Source organism: Hippopotamus amphibius, chromosome 15 (genome assembly GCF_030028045.1).
Source record: "Hippopotamus amphibius kiboko isolate mHipAmp2 chromosome 15, mHipAmp2.hap2, whole genome shotgun sequence".
NCBI lineage: Eukaryota > Metazoa > Chordata > Mammalia > Artiodactyla > Hippopotamidae > Hippopotamus > Hippopotamus amphibius.
This window is the reverse complement of record NC_080200.1, coordinates 18,431,260-18,444,943: the sequence shown is the minus strand read 5'-3', so window position 1 is coordinate 18,444,943 and position 13,684 is coordinate 18,431,260. Positions and strand designations below refer to the sequence as shown.

Sequence of the window (13,684 nt, the reverse complement as noted above, 5' to 3'; positions counted from 1 at the left end):
TTAAAAGACAATTAATAAATATCTGTTGATGTCAATGGAAAAAATGCTCCATTAACTGGAATTGATACTCCATTTGGAAATGAGGCACTCCCTCCAACACTCTGAAGCCATCTGAGTGCTCACCTCTGATTCTCCCTGTATAGCTCCAGTCTTCTGCTGTTCTCTCATCAGCACCCACTGCCCCAAACTGGCCATCAATATTTCTCCATCTGCCTTGGCCTTAGAAGCTCCACCGATAGCTTTCTTAGCATCCCCATTTTAAAAACGTTCTCAAGCAAGGGAATCCGGTTCTATTTAAGTCAGGTGGCCACCCTCTAACAAAAAAGGAAGCAAAAGTGGGCCAGCAAGCAAGCCAAATGGTTTGACCCCAAGATGAGAGCTCAAGTTTCTACCAACCAGGGTTCTTGGCCTCCTTAATCAATAGAAATTGATCAGAGGCCAGACAAGAAATTCAGGCAAGGCTTTATTGGGACCCCTGCTGCAGCAGGAAGGAGTGCAAAAACTAACAACAGATTCCTTTGCTTCCTCGCCTGCCAAGGGGAGGGGCAAGCTGGTTCCTTATAATGGGGGGCAGGCAGGGAGCCAAGCTGGAGTGGGTAGCTTAGATGGTTTGCCCACCCCTTTAGAGGTGTTGTGTGCAGGGGGCAAGCATATTACCCTACTTTTACTCCCAGCTCTTCAGAAGTGGAAGTGAGGGGTTTTTTGGTCTTTGTGTATTTTGTGGTCCATAATTTGCCCCAACTGCACATGCATGCAGTTATGTTTAGTCCCTTATAGTTTCTTTGAATTGTGTTGCTCCAGGAGACATTTGCCTAGGTGCAAGCCCTGCAGCAAAGGGTCCCAGGTCCCAAGTCTCCCAGCCTGTCTCAAAGTTAGCACTGAAGACACAGAAACCCCAGACTACTATCCCCCCGCCCCGCTTTACCTATACACAGAACAATGACATTGAGTGTTAACTATTCCTTTATTAGGTGGTGAGGGGAAAGGGGGGGCTGTACAATGCAAGGCCTGGGAATGTAGCTACACAGGGATTGTGACCAGAAGCTATATTACAAAAATAGCCTACAAATACTTCTATTCTGCCCTGGGGCTGGGCCAGGGGAGTACCAGGAGGAGGAGGAGGTGCCAGGCAGGCAGCTCCTTCCCTCCGTGCAGGCCCATATTTACAGGGAGACAAAGCAAAATGCACACATCTCCCTTGGTCCTCATATTCCCACGGGCCACCCCACCCCCCAGCTCCCAAAGGGAGGTGGCCCACACTCTGGGATGGAGGGGCTTGGGGGTGGGTTCTCCAGGCCAGAAGCACATTTCCCCCAGCAAAGCTATAGAATAAGTTCCATCTGGAATGCAGTGAAGTGAGGGAGGCAGGGTGGGGAGGAAGCCCCCAAGTCTCACCCAACCCCTAGCCCCAGAGGGTTCGCCCAAGGGTGCCTACTTGGTACACACCAGGGTCGTGTACTCGGTACACAGGATCCCGGTCATGCCTAGGTACTTGGTACACAGAATCCAGCTTGGCCGAATGGGCCCACAGACTCAGCCCCACGGGGGCCCTGGGGGGTTCGCAGGGGGCAGGGAGCATCTCCATATATATATTTTGTAAAAAATAATAATAATAATAAGTTTGTTTAAATGAATTTGTTTCTATACAAAATGTAAAAAAAAATAATAACCCATTTGTAGAGGATGAGGAGTGAGAGAGAGAGGCCAGAAGAGGCAAGAAAGCAGGGAAAAGAGAATGGGGGGCGGGGTGGCCACAGGAAGAGGGGAGAGGCAGGAAGACATCCCAGACTCACCACAGGACCCAAAGGGTGAGGGTCAGCCTGCACCCCTTATAAATAAAGGAAGACGGAAGCCCTAGGCTGGTGACCTGTCTTGGTCACACTGCAAGGGGGATGGGGTGCAGGAGAAGAAGAGAATGAAATGGACTAAAAGGGGAGAGCGAAAGGAAGCAGGACGGGGTGTCTCTACAGCCTCCCCAAATCCATGAACTGTGCAACCCTCAGGCCAACACTTGCCTCTTGGGGGTGACTTCAGGCTGGGGCCCTAGCTGGGTCTGGGCCTGAGCGAGAGGGCCAGGGACCGACAAAGGCAGTGGCTGGGCAGACAGTGTCCCAGCAGCCGTGGCCGTGGCCCCGGTGGCAGTGGCCGGGCTGGGCGTGGAGTCGGACCAGTCCGAGAGTGAGGGAGGCGAGGGGCTGGCCCAGTGCTCCGGGGACTCGGGGGATGGGGTCAGGTAAGGGTGCTCGCTGGGGACCCGCAGGAAGCGGGCCTTCGGGGGGCTGCCGTGGGCCCCAGCTGCAGGGAACTCGTCGCCATGTCCCGGGGCTGCCAGGTACGGTGGGGGCCGCTCCTGGGGGGACACGGGGTTCCCGGGGTTCAGCAGCTGGGGTCCCGGGGCCAGTGGCAGCAGGAAGGAGGGACCTGGTGGGGCAGGTGGGGGCAGCCGGGCCCACTCGAGGGGGACGGCCACAGGGTTCAGCAGGCCCAGGCTGAGCACGCAGCCCCCAGGGGGCTGGCGCCCTAGACCAGCCCGGCCCGCACCACCAAGCTGCGCCAGAGACACGGCCGTGGCCGTGGCAGCCGCATAGGGCCCCTCAAGGGGGAAGCCGCCAGGGGACGCAGGGGGCCCACCAAAGGGCCGTGGGGAGTCCAGCGAGTCCACGGGTGAGAGCGTGACCGAGCTCTCAGCCAAGGGCCCCGGGCAGGCCAGCGTCAGCTTCTTGCCCCGCCCCCGGGTGCCCTGAGGCCCCAGCCCTGCCTTCCCAGGAGGCCTCCGGCTCTTCTTACCCCCTGACTGTGCCACCTTGAGGCCTGGGAGGAAGGCTCCGGGAGGGCAGAGCAAGGGCCCCAGGCCGTGGGAGCCGGGGGGACTACGGGGCCCGCTGGGCTGGTCCAGCAAGCGCACGATGTCCTGGTGCAGTCGCTCCTGGGCCACATCCCGGGGCAGCCTGTCCAGGTGGTCTGTGATCTCGCGGTTGGCAAAGTGGTCCAGCAGCAGCTTGGCAGCCTCGAAGCTGCCCTCTCGGGCAGCCAGGAACAGCGGAGTCTCCTCCTGTGGGAGCCCAGAACCCACATGATGTCAGGGTCACAAGAGTCAGGATTAACTCCTGGGTAACCTCATAGAGGTCTCCTGTCTCTGGGGGAAACTGAGTGCCAAGAGTTCATACTCTCCAGCCAGACAGACCTCGGTTGGAATCTCAGCTCTGCTAGGGAAAATTGGGCAAGTCCTTTCCTTTAAGCCACATTCATCCAGCACCTAAGCTTCAGGCCCCAAAGCCAGGACTCAGGTGAGGAGAGTGAGGCACTCGCCTTAGGCACAAAATTTAAGGGGGCATCAAAATAAATGATATTTTAATGAAAATTTTTTAATTAAGCTCAATGCAAAAAAATCCATAATGAATATAATTTCAGAAATTTTAAATAAGGATGGACTCCACCCCTGCATCCCTTTGAGCCTCACTCTTCCATCTGTAAGAGTGAGGTGGTATTACTCTATTATTCTCATTAAAAATGAGAGTTATACCACCTTGTGAGGGTTTTTAAATGACAATCATAACATCTACCTTTTTAGGATGTGCTAAGCACTTTATAAAAGCTTTAGCTCACTGAATCCTCAAAAAAGGCAATGAAGTGGGTACTGTTGCTTCCCCCATTTCAAAGATGAAAACAGAAGTTCAGAGGAGTTAAGCAACTTGTCTAAGGTCACCCAGCAACTGCCATACACTTCCTCCTCTGATCCACTATTGAAACTCCTTGGGCCCAAATCCCACACCTGAAAGCTGGCTGCAGGCAGGGTGAATGCCCCCATTAGCCTACCCCAACCCGTTCTCTGCTACCCGTGGAGGCTGTGCCAAGGCTGACTCCCAGATGGGCCAAGGGCTGGGGCTCACCTTGCTGTCCTGCATGTCCTTGTTAGCTCCATTTTTGAGCAGGGCCAAGGTGGCCTCCACGTTGTTGACAGCTGCAGCCCAGTGTAAGGCTGATTTTCCTGGAGGGGGAAATGGGGAGGGTTCCGGGTCAGGACCAGGCTCATTTGCTGCCCCGCCACAGCAGGGGGAAAGAAAATGTCTAGAATATGACCTGGGATGGTGGGAGGGTAGGCCTGCCACAATTCTCTGAGTCCCTATGTTTGGGTCCACATGTGGGCACACCTGTAGAAGTAACTCTCCATATATGGGGGGTACTATGTGGACCTCACTCAGTTGTACCTAGAGCTGTGCTGTCCAATGCAATAGCCACCAGTCACATGTGGTTCTTTAGTTTATGTAAATTAAAATTACAAAAACAAAAAGGGAGTTCCCTGGTTGCCTAGTGGTTAGAATTCTGGGCTTTCACTGCCATGGCCCAGGTTCAGTCCCTGGTAGGGAAACTGAGATCCCACAAGCTGCACAGGGCGGCCAAAAGAAAAAAATAGCAAAATAAAATAAATTAAATTAAATTGGTGCCAAGATCATTTTATGGGGAAAGGACAGCTTTCTCAACAAATGATGCGGGGACAACTGGCTCTCCAGTGCAAAAGAACAAAGTTGGACCCCTACCTCACACCACATACAAAATAACTCAAAATGAAACAAAGACCTAAATGCAAGAGCTCAAACTATAAAACATTCAGAAAAAAATATAGGAGTAAATCTTCATGACCTTGAATTAGGCAAAACATTCTTAAATATGACACCCAAAAAACAAGCAACAATAACAACAACAAAAATAGATAAATTGGACATCATCAAAATGAAAACTTTTATGCTTATAAGGATACCATCTAGAAAGTAAAAAGAAAACCTACAAACATATTAAACCTATGATATGTTTGACAAGAGACATACCTAGAATATATGAAGAACTCTTATAACTCAATAATAAAAAGACAAGTAACCCAATTTAAAAATGGGCAAAGACAGGGAGATCAGCTTGGTGTTTTGTGATGACCTAACGGATGGGGAGGGTGGGAGGGAGGCTCAAGAGGGAGAGGATATAGGGATATATGTATAAATATAGCTGATTCACTCTGCTGTACAGCAGAAACTAACACAACATTATAAAGCAATTATACTCCAATAAAGATATACAAAAAAAAAATGGGCAAAGAATCTGAATTGACATTTCTCCAAAGAAGATATACAAATGGCCAAGAAGCTTGTGAAAAGATGCTCAACATCATTAGCCGTCAGGGAAATGCAAATCAAACCACAATGGGATAGTAAATCACATCCACTAGGAAGACTATAACAAAAAGACAGATAATAGCCAGTGTCGGTGAGGATGTGGAAATACTGGAAGCTTCATACACTGTTGGTAGGAATGTAAAATAGGGCAGCCACTGTGTAAAACAGTCTGGCCACTCCTCAAAAGGTTAAACAGTTACCATGTGACCCAGCAATTCTGCTTTTAGGGATATACCCAAGAGAAATGAAAACATACATCCACACAAGCACTGATACAAGAATGTCCACAGCAGCACTATTCACAAGAGCCAAAAATCAGAAACAACCCAAATGTCCATCAGTGGATGAATGAACAAACAAAATGTTGTTTTATCAATATAATAGAATATTATTTAGTCATTAAAAAACAAAAAAGAGGGCTTCCCTGGTGAGGCAGTGGTTAAGAATCTGCCTGCCAATGCAGGGGACACAGGTTCGAGCCCTGGTCTGGTAAGATCCCACATGCCGCAGAGCAACTAAGCAGGGGTGCCACAACTACTGAGCCCACGTGCCGCAACTACTGAAGCCTGCATGCCTAGAGCCCGTGCTCCAACAAGAGAAGCCATGGCGATAAGAAGCCCACACACTGCAATGAAGAGTAGCCCCACCCCTACCCTGCTCTCCACAAGTACAGAAAGCCCGCATGCAGCAACAAAGACCCAATGCAGCCAATAAATTAAAACAATTAATAAATAATTTTTAAAAATTGAAAAAAAAAGAAATAATACTGATACTTGCAACAACATGCATAAACCTCGAAAACATCATGCTGAGTGCAAGAAGCCAGTCAAAAAAGACCATATATTGTATGATCCCATTTATATGAACTAACCAGAATAGGAAAATACATATAGAGAGAAAGTACATTAGCAGATGCCTAAGGGCCGGGAAGACGAGGGGGATTGAAGGGGTGATAGCTAAGAGGCAAGGGCTTCTTTCTCAGGTGATGAAAACATTCTAAACCTTATTGTGATGATATCTGCACAGCTATGTGGTTATACTAAAAATCACTGGATTTTATACTTAAAATGGATGAACTGCATGGTATGTAAATTATATGTCAGTACAGCTGTTTTTTTTTTTAAGCAGGCAAACCAAAGGTTAAAACATTAAATGAAATAAAGCATCTAGTTCTTTGTTTGTCCCAGCCACATTTCAAGTGCTTGATAGCACATGTCAGTGGCTGACATATTGAACAGAACAGCCTATTTCCATCATCACAGAAAGTTCTATTGGACAGTGCTCTTGTGGAGCTGTATTTTCCAGCCAGAGGTGATTCTCCTCTAAGGGGCATTTGGCAATGTCTGGAGATATTTTTGGTTGTCACAACGGAGAGGTGGGGTGCTACTGGCATCAGTGGGTGAAGGCCACAGATGCTACCTAACATCCCACACGGGAATATTACTCAGCCATAAAAAGAGAACAAAATAATGCCATTTGCAGCAACATGGATGGACTTAGAGACTGTCATACTGAGTGAAGTAAGTCAGACAGAGAAAGATAAACATCGCTTATACGTGGAATCTTTAAAAATGGTACAAATGAACTTATTTACAAAACAGAAATAGAGTCAAAGATATAGAAAACAAACTTATGGTTACCAGGGGGGTAAGGCGGGAGGGATAAATTGGGAGGCTGGTATTGACATACACACACTACTATATATAAAATAGATAACTAATAAGGACCTACTGTACAGCACAAGGAATTCTACTCAATACTCTGTAATAGCCTATATGGGAAAAGAATCTAAAAGAGAGTTGATATATGCATAACTGATTCAGTTTGCCGTACACCTGAAACTAACACAACACTGTAAATCAACTATACTCCAATAAAAATTAAAGAATTTAAAAAAAATTTAAATAAATAAAAACATTCTACACTACACAGGATGGACCCCACCACAAAGAATGATCCAACCCCAAACGTCAGTGTTGCTGAGATTGCGAACACCTGCTCCAAAGGATGTTTCTGAGAGTCCGAGTGTGTCTACAGTTATGTGAGGTTCTCTAGACACAAGGGCAGGTTGCTGTTGTGCAAGCAACTTCCAGGGACGGAGTGGCCCTCACCTAGAGATGTGGCTGATTTGCAAATGTATGACACCTGCTGTCCAGCAGATGGCACCAGAGTAATTTCTTCTAACAAAGCAGACGGAAGGGAAGTACCTTGGGAAAGGTGCCTTTTTCAGAATCACTGTGGTGCAGTACGGGCTTATGGGCACTTTTTTTTTTTTTTTTTTTAATGCATGAGAGTGTAAGTCCATGTTGAAACCCTGTTATGAGTGCATGAGTTTCATTGATTGGGTCTCGGCATGGATGTGAGTTCACACCAACAGTCAGGGTCCAGGTGACACCCTCTCAGCCCCCACCCACCACTACCCCCCCACAGCCTACCGAGCTCATCCACAGCATTGACATCGGCATGGCTGGCAATGAGCTCTTCCACCATGCCCTCCACTGCCAGGCGGGCCGCCAGGATCAGTGCGGTGGAGCCGTCTGCCATGCGGGCATCCAGGTCTGTGGAGCGGTTCCGGATGAGAATCTAAGGGGGACGGGGGGCAGCAGGAGGAGTCATGGCAAGAACAAGGGACAAGAAGCACCTCTAAGCCCTCTGAGGACCCCATCCAATACACCCCATGGAACTGATGAGGTGTAGGGAACAGCGACTTGCCAGAAACTGTACTCCCACGTACCCTCATCTTACAAATGAGAAAGATGAGCTCTGAAAGGCAGCACCAAGGCTTGAACCCAGGTCGGCCTGATGCCTGTCCCAGCTCTGAAGTCCAAAGAGGCAAGCCCATCTCACCTGGAAGACGCCCTGGGCATCGGCAGTGACGGCGGTGTGCAGGGGGGTGCGGCCTGAATGGTCCTGGGCGTTGGTGTCTGCCCCTGCATCCAGCAGCCGCTTGGCCGCATCGGCCCGGGCATAGCGGGCAGCCAGGTGCAGGGCCGTCTCCCCCGTGCGGTCGGTCCGAGCCCCAAGCTGCGCCCCCTGGCAGATCAGGTCTGAGATGATGCTGGCTGAAGTGTCTTCTGCCTCGTCCTCCTCAGTTGGGATTGGTTCCAGGGCCCCCCCACAGAAGGAGGCCAGCATTAATGGGGTGAAGCCATCTGCAGGGACCAGGAGTGTGTCACAAGGGAGGTGAGCACAGGGCCTTTCCGGGGGAATACAGTGGAGGGCACTGCATTAGGAGGAAGTGGGACATGTGGAAGCACAGAGGGAGTGGCCCCTCACACACACACACCTGTGTCAGGTGCCCCAGAAGCCAACCCAGGATGAGGATTCATGGGCATGTGCTTTGTCACAGAAGGGCTCCTAGGTAGCAGGGGACACAGAACGAGGGAGGGAGGAAGTCAAACAAGTATGTAATCTCGGGCAAGTTCCTGGGGAGTTATTTCAGCCTGATCTCAAAGGGGGGGTCTCTGGAAGCTGAGCTGTAATCCAGAGTTGTAGTCCAGCTTGCGGCAAAGGAGCCGAGCCTTTCATACTCCTGCATCCCCTGCTTAGGAGCTGCCCCCAGGGACATACAATACCAAGCACCCCAGGCCCTGGTAGCCTGAAGGGCTTCAAAAGAGAGCCAGAGGCGCTGGTCATTTGGAGAAAAACCAAAACAGAGCTGGGGGAAGCATATCCTCAAATGTGGCAAAGACAGATCCAAGAAGATTCAGATAACATGGTCTAGATCCAAGAAGATTCAGATAACATGGTCTGCTATACTCTGCATGAGCATTTGCTCTTGTTTCCCTTAGGAAGCCACTTGCACCCCATTCTCCATCCGCAAGCCCTCGGTAAAGCCAGATCCCTCCTTCAGGGACAGGCGTATAGCCAGGGCCTGATCAATCTGCATATTCCAGGCCCCAGGCCACACTGATTGGTTCAGGGATGGGTATGTCCATCCAATCAGAACTTATCCTGGGACTTTTCCTGGTACAGATGGGAAGAAGGTTCTGTAAGGCTTGTCCCACCTGTAGCTATCAGTGCCTGCAGGAGAAAGCCTGCTTGGGCCATGAAGCCAAGAGGTGGTGAGCCCTGGATCCAAATGTGCCTGATGTTTCCATTTACAAGAGCCAGTAAATCCCTTGTTTTACTTAAGTTAGCTTGAGTTTGGCTATCGTCACTTACAACCAAGAGTCCTGATTAACACACACCCCAACAGACAGACACCCAGACACACCCAACTCTCCCCAGAACACAGACCCAGATGCAACCGCTCGTGAGTAGGATGGATAAAGGGCACCCTGGGGGAAAGGAATGCCTGACCTGGACCACGCACGTTGACATCCATGCCATCAGCATCTGCGTCACCCTGCGGTGGTGTCAACGCCATGGCTGGTGCCACGCGGATGTCAGCAGCAACCAGGTGGTGTTGAGTCCACTGGCGGCAATCCACAGCATCCTCAGCCCCCACACCAGGCTCCTCTACCTGGAGGCACAAGGACCCAGGTTCTCATAAGGGGTTGGGAGAGACAGAGGGACAGTCTGGGCATTCCCACAGGTTTCTCTCACCTTAACACCCTGCTCCTTCTATAGATTAGGAAATAGGCAATTGATGTACTGGAGCTCAGAGGACCCATAAGAGGAAGAACTGGGATTTTAATCTGGGTTGGAAGGGCAGAGGATCTGGGAACCCACGACAGTGATCAAGGAAGAGACACAGAGGGGACTTCCCTGGTGGTCCAGTGGTTAGGACCCTGTACTTCCAATGCAGGGGGTGTGGGTTCGCTCCCTGATTGGGGAATTAAGATCCCACATGGCACAATGTGGTCAAAAGATAGAAAATAAAATAAATAATTTTTAAAATTTTTTTTTAAAAAGGAAGAGATGTAGAGCATAACACCTGTCAGCACACACCTGTCTATATACTAGACAGGAACATACCAAAAATGAAATTAAGAGAACAATTCTATTGACAACAGTATCAAGAAGAACAAAAAACTTTAAACTCAACAGAAAAAACGCAAAACTTGTATTCTAGAAATTCCAAATCACTGGTAAAAGAAATGTGGGAGTAGATGGATCTGGCAATAATACTAATTCCCAGTATTAATCTGGGAAAGCAGTGAAAGGTAAGAAGTGGGGTGTTGCCCTGGATACCACGTAGGCTCCCACCGGGTACCACAGACAAGAACGTGAGATATCAGGACTGAATAATCACACACAAATGTATCAAGTTACCCTCAGTAGTCCAGCACCTGGGCCCCTCACAGGAACTCAATAAATTTCAGACTCATGGTCCAAAAGGGAAGAATGATGTTATAAAAACAGGACAGAATATCCCTAATTAGCCTGCCTGGGCATTTAAGAGCCTGCACCAAACACAGAGCCTGATCAAGCCAGATCTGAGCTTAAGGACCCAGGTGGGGAGTCGAATTTCATGAAAGGGGAAAGCCAGGTGATAGACAGCTAACCAGAAAGGGTCATGGAGGATGGGACAGCCTTCAGTGTGGATTCGATGTCTGACTCTGTCACTCAGTAGCCTTGTGACCTTAGGCAAATCACATTAGAGCTCTGAGCTTCTCACTGGTAAAATCAGGATGATGCAATCATTCCCCAATGCTAAAATGCCATTGTAAACATTCTGTACCATATTCTTAACACCCACTTTTGGATGAGAAAGAAAAACAAAACCTGGGGCAAGCAGATTTCTTTAGTTGTCAATTGTAATAGATGTCTCCATTTCAACAAAATTAAAACATAGGCAGGAGAGGGAATTCCCTGGAGGTCCAGGGGTTGGGACTCCACAATTTTACTGCCAAGAGCTGGGGTTCAATCCCTGGTCAGGGAACTAAGATCCTGTAAGCTGCACAGTGCGGCCAAAAAAAAAACCATAGGCAAGGGAGAGGAAGCTCAGAATGGAGGTGGATATCAATGGCTACTTTACAGCATCCTCATAAAGATGGAATAAGATGTTTTACGTATATTCAGCAAGTGTCAAAGTAATACTAGCAGGAGCCTGTTATGAACTGCATTCCCCAAATATCATATGTTGACGTCCTAACCCCCCAACATGACTATATTTGGAGACAGGGCCATTAGGGAAGTAATAAAGGTTAAATAAGATCATAAGGGTGGAGCCCTAATCCAATAGGACCAATGTCCTAATAAGAAGAGGAAGAGACACCAGAGTTCTCTCTCTCTCTGTGCACACACAGAGGAAAGGTCACATGAGGACACAGTGAGAAAGCACATGCTACATGCCAAGAAGAGAGCCTTCACCAAGAACCAATCCTGCCAGCACCTTGCTCTTGCGCTTCCAGCCTCCAAAGCTGTGAGAAAATAAGAGCCTGCTGTTTGAGGCACCCAGTCTGTGGTATTTCATTGTGGCAGCCCTAGCTGACTAAGACAGGGCCCGCAGGTATGGCACCAGGACAGGAAAAGACCAGCGGGGTGGCTCTCATCCAACTGGACTAAGTTGGATGTAGCAGAGAGAAAGCAGAGTCACAGTCTGGGCCAAGGGGTCCCTTCTGGGAAGATGCCAGGAGCAGGATGGGGTGGGTGCTGCGACTATTCTCCAGAGCGGGGACAGCAAAGATTTTCCTGGCTCTCCCACTGACCATCGGGCGCCCGCCCAGGACCCTGAGGGCGGGGGTCAGAGGAGGGGACACAACCTTCAGTCGCTTGGCCTCCGGGCACTCTGTGTCCATCCAGTCTGTAGCCACCTCCCCCATCAGACTCTCACCCTTGGCCATGTTCCTGTGGGGGGAGGGGAGAGGGAACAATGGGTCAGTAGGGGCGGGCGTAGGGTCAAGAGACAGGGTACAATGAGGGTGCAGGATGCAGTCAAGGTTGCAGGGGTACCGTCAGGGGTTATGATGGGTGACAGCCAGGGTCTTAAGGTGGAACTGGGGAAGGAAGAGGAGTGGGGCCAGAGGTCAGAGCAGTCAGCTATGGGACAGGTGAGGGTCCCAGGCATACAGCAGGGGTTACAGAAGATGATTTCAGGGGTCATGGAGGATAGAGTTAACCTCATAAGAAGCGAGAGATGTGGCCAGGATGGAGGAGGTTGCAGAGAGGGGCCAGAGGGCAAAGGGTCACAGCAGAGGGGTAAATTCAGGGATTAGGTCAGGGTGGGACTGGAGTCTTGAGTGACAGGTCAGGGAGTTAGAAGTGAAGCCCACGGCCAAGGCCAGGATTGAGGATCACATGGAATGAGCACTGCATTGGGTGGAAAGGGGGTCAGAGGTGAGGTCAAAAGTCAGGGTAAGTTTGAGCCACATGTGGCATTGGGGCTCACAGAGGATAGGATCAGGGGGTCAGTGAGGGGTTGGGGTGCCGACAGGGGTCATGAGGTCAGCAGTCATGTAGGAACAAATTTTGAGTATCAGGATGAAGTCTGAGAGGCTGGGGTCAGAGAAGGATTTGAGTCGGGGACCTGGATCATAGGAAATGGGGTCAAGGGTCACAAATCACAGGTAATCCCCAGGGAATGTGGAGTCAGTGATCAAGGGGATGAACACTGGGGTACATGCTGGAGCCTGAAGTTAGGATCAGGTAGAGGGTCAGAGGTCAGAGTCAGGTCAAGGTGGGCTCAAGGGCTCACAAGGCCCAGGGACGGGGAACGGGCAGGGTCCTCACTTCATGCCCAGCGCGTCTTGGCCCACGGGTTCCCGCCGGCCCTTGTGGCCAGCGGCCGCATCCTTGTGCAGCGCGAAGCCCTCAGGGAACCAGAGGGTGCTGTGCTCACGCTTGCGGCGGGCCACCATGACGCCCAGGATTAGGATGACCAGCAGGAAGACGGCACTCGCAGCCAGCAGGGGCAGCAGCGGAACACTTGGCTCTGGCAGCTCCAGCGGCTCCCCTGCGGACAGGAAGCAGGGGGTCTCAACCAGGCGCTGGAGCCCACCCCACCATGGGAGCCCCTGCTCCACCCTCATCACCCGCCAGGCTGGGCCTCACCCCGCGCCGCCCGCAGCGGGTACGGGAAGTCAAGGCGCTCCACTGCTGACAACGCTCCCAGGTAGTCTGCCGCACTCTGGGCGTCGGGAAAACAGTGGTCATTCTCAGGCGACTGCAGGCACAGACGGTTGTCAATCTCCAGAATCACCACAGAGCTGCAGGGATACAGCAGAGGGACAGGCGGGCTCAGCAGGCACCTGCCACAAGCCCCACACCACGCTCCCCCCACCCCACCACCATCCCGCACCAGGCTCAGAAGAACATCTCTACTCACCATGTCACCACTGCCCCCCATCTGGCATCCAACTCCACCACATCCCCAAAACCAGCCTTTTTTTTTAATGCACTTACTATATATTTGGTGATATTAAGGATTTTTTTTTTAACTGTGATCATGGTATTATAGTGCTTTAAAGAAGAGAGCTCATTTTTAGAGACACATACTAAAATGTCTACATATGAAATGACACGCTATCTAGAAATTATTTCAACATAACATGGGAACTAGGACAAACTGAAGGGACTATGTACAAAACAAGAATGACCGTGTGTGTTGTCAATACTTGGTCCTAGGTACCTAG

At 50.3% G+C, this 13,684-nt stretch overlaps 1 protein-coding gene across 1 annotated transcript in view; it reads right to left on the bottom strand.

Moving 5' to 3' along the window:
• Positions 1 to 945: 945 nt before the first annotated feature.
• Positions 946 to 13,684, bottom strand: part of NOTCH3 (notch receptor 3) — a 33,568-nt gene continuing 20,829 nt past the window's right edge. The window contains exons 26-33 of the mRNA XM_057710089.1: positions 13,104 to 13,258; positions 12,783 to 13,005; positions 11,816 to 11,900; positions 9,468 to 9,630; positions 8,013 to 8,317; positions 7,601 to 7,748; positions 3,891 to 3,988; positions 946 to 3,052 (exon numbers count right to left, since the gene is read on the bottom strand). Of these exons, the coding sequence (XP_057566072.1) occupies positions 2,000 to 3,052; positions 3,891 to 3,988; positions 7,601 to 7,748; positions 8,013 to 8,317; positions 9,468 to 9,630; positions 11,816 to 11,900; positions 12,783 to 13,005; positions 13,104 to 13,258 (2,230 nt within the window). The 3' untranslated portion in view covers positions 946 to 1,999. The remainder of the gene's footprint in view (positions 3,053 to 3,890; positions 3,989 to 7,600; positions 7,749 to 8,012; positions 8,318 to 9,467; positions 9,631 to 11,815; positions 11,901 to 12,782; positions 13,006 to 13,103; positions 13,259 to 13,684) is intronic.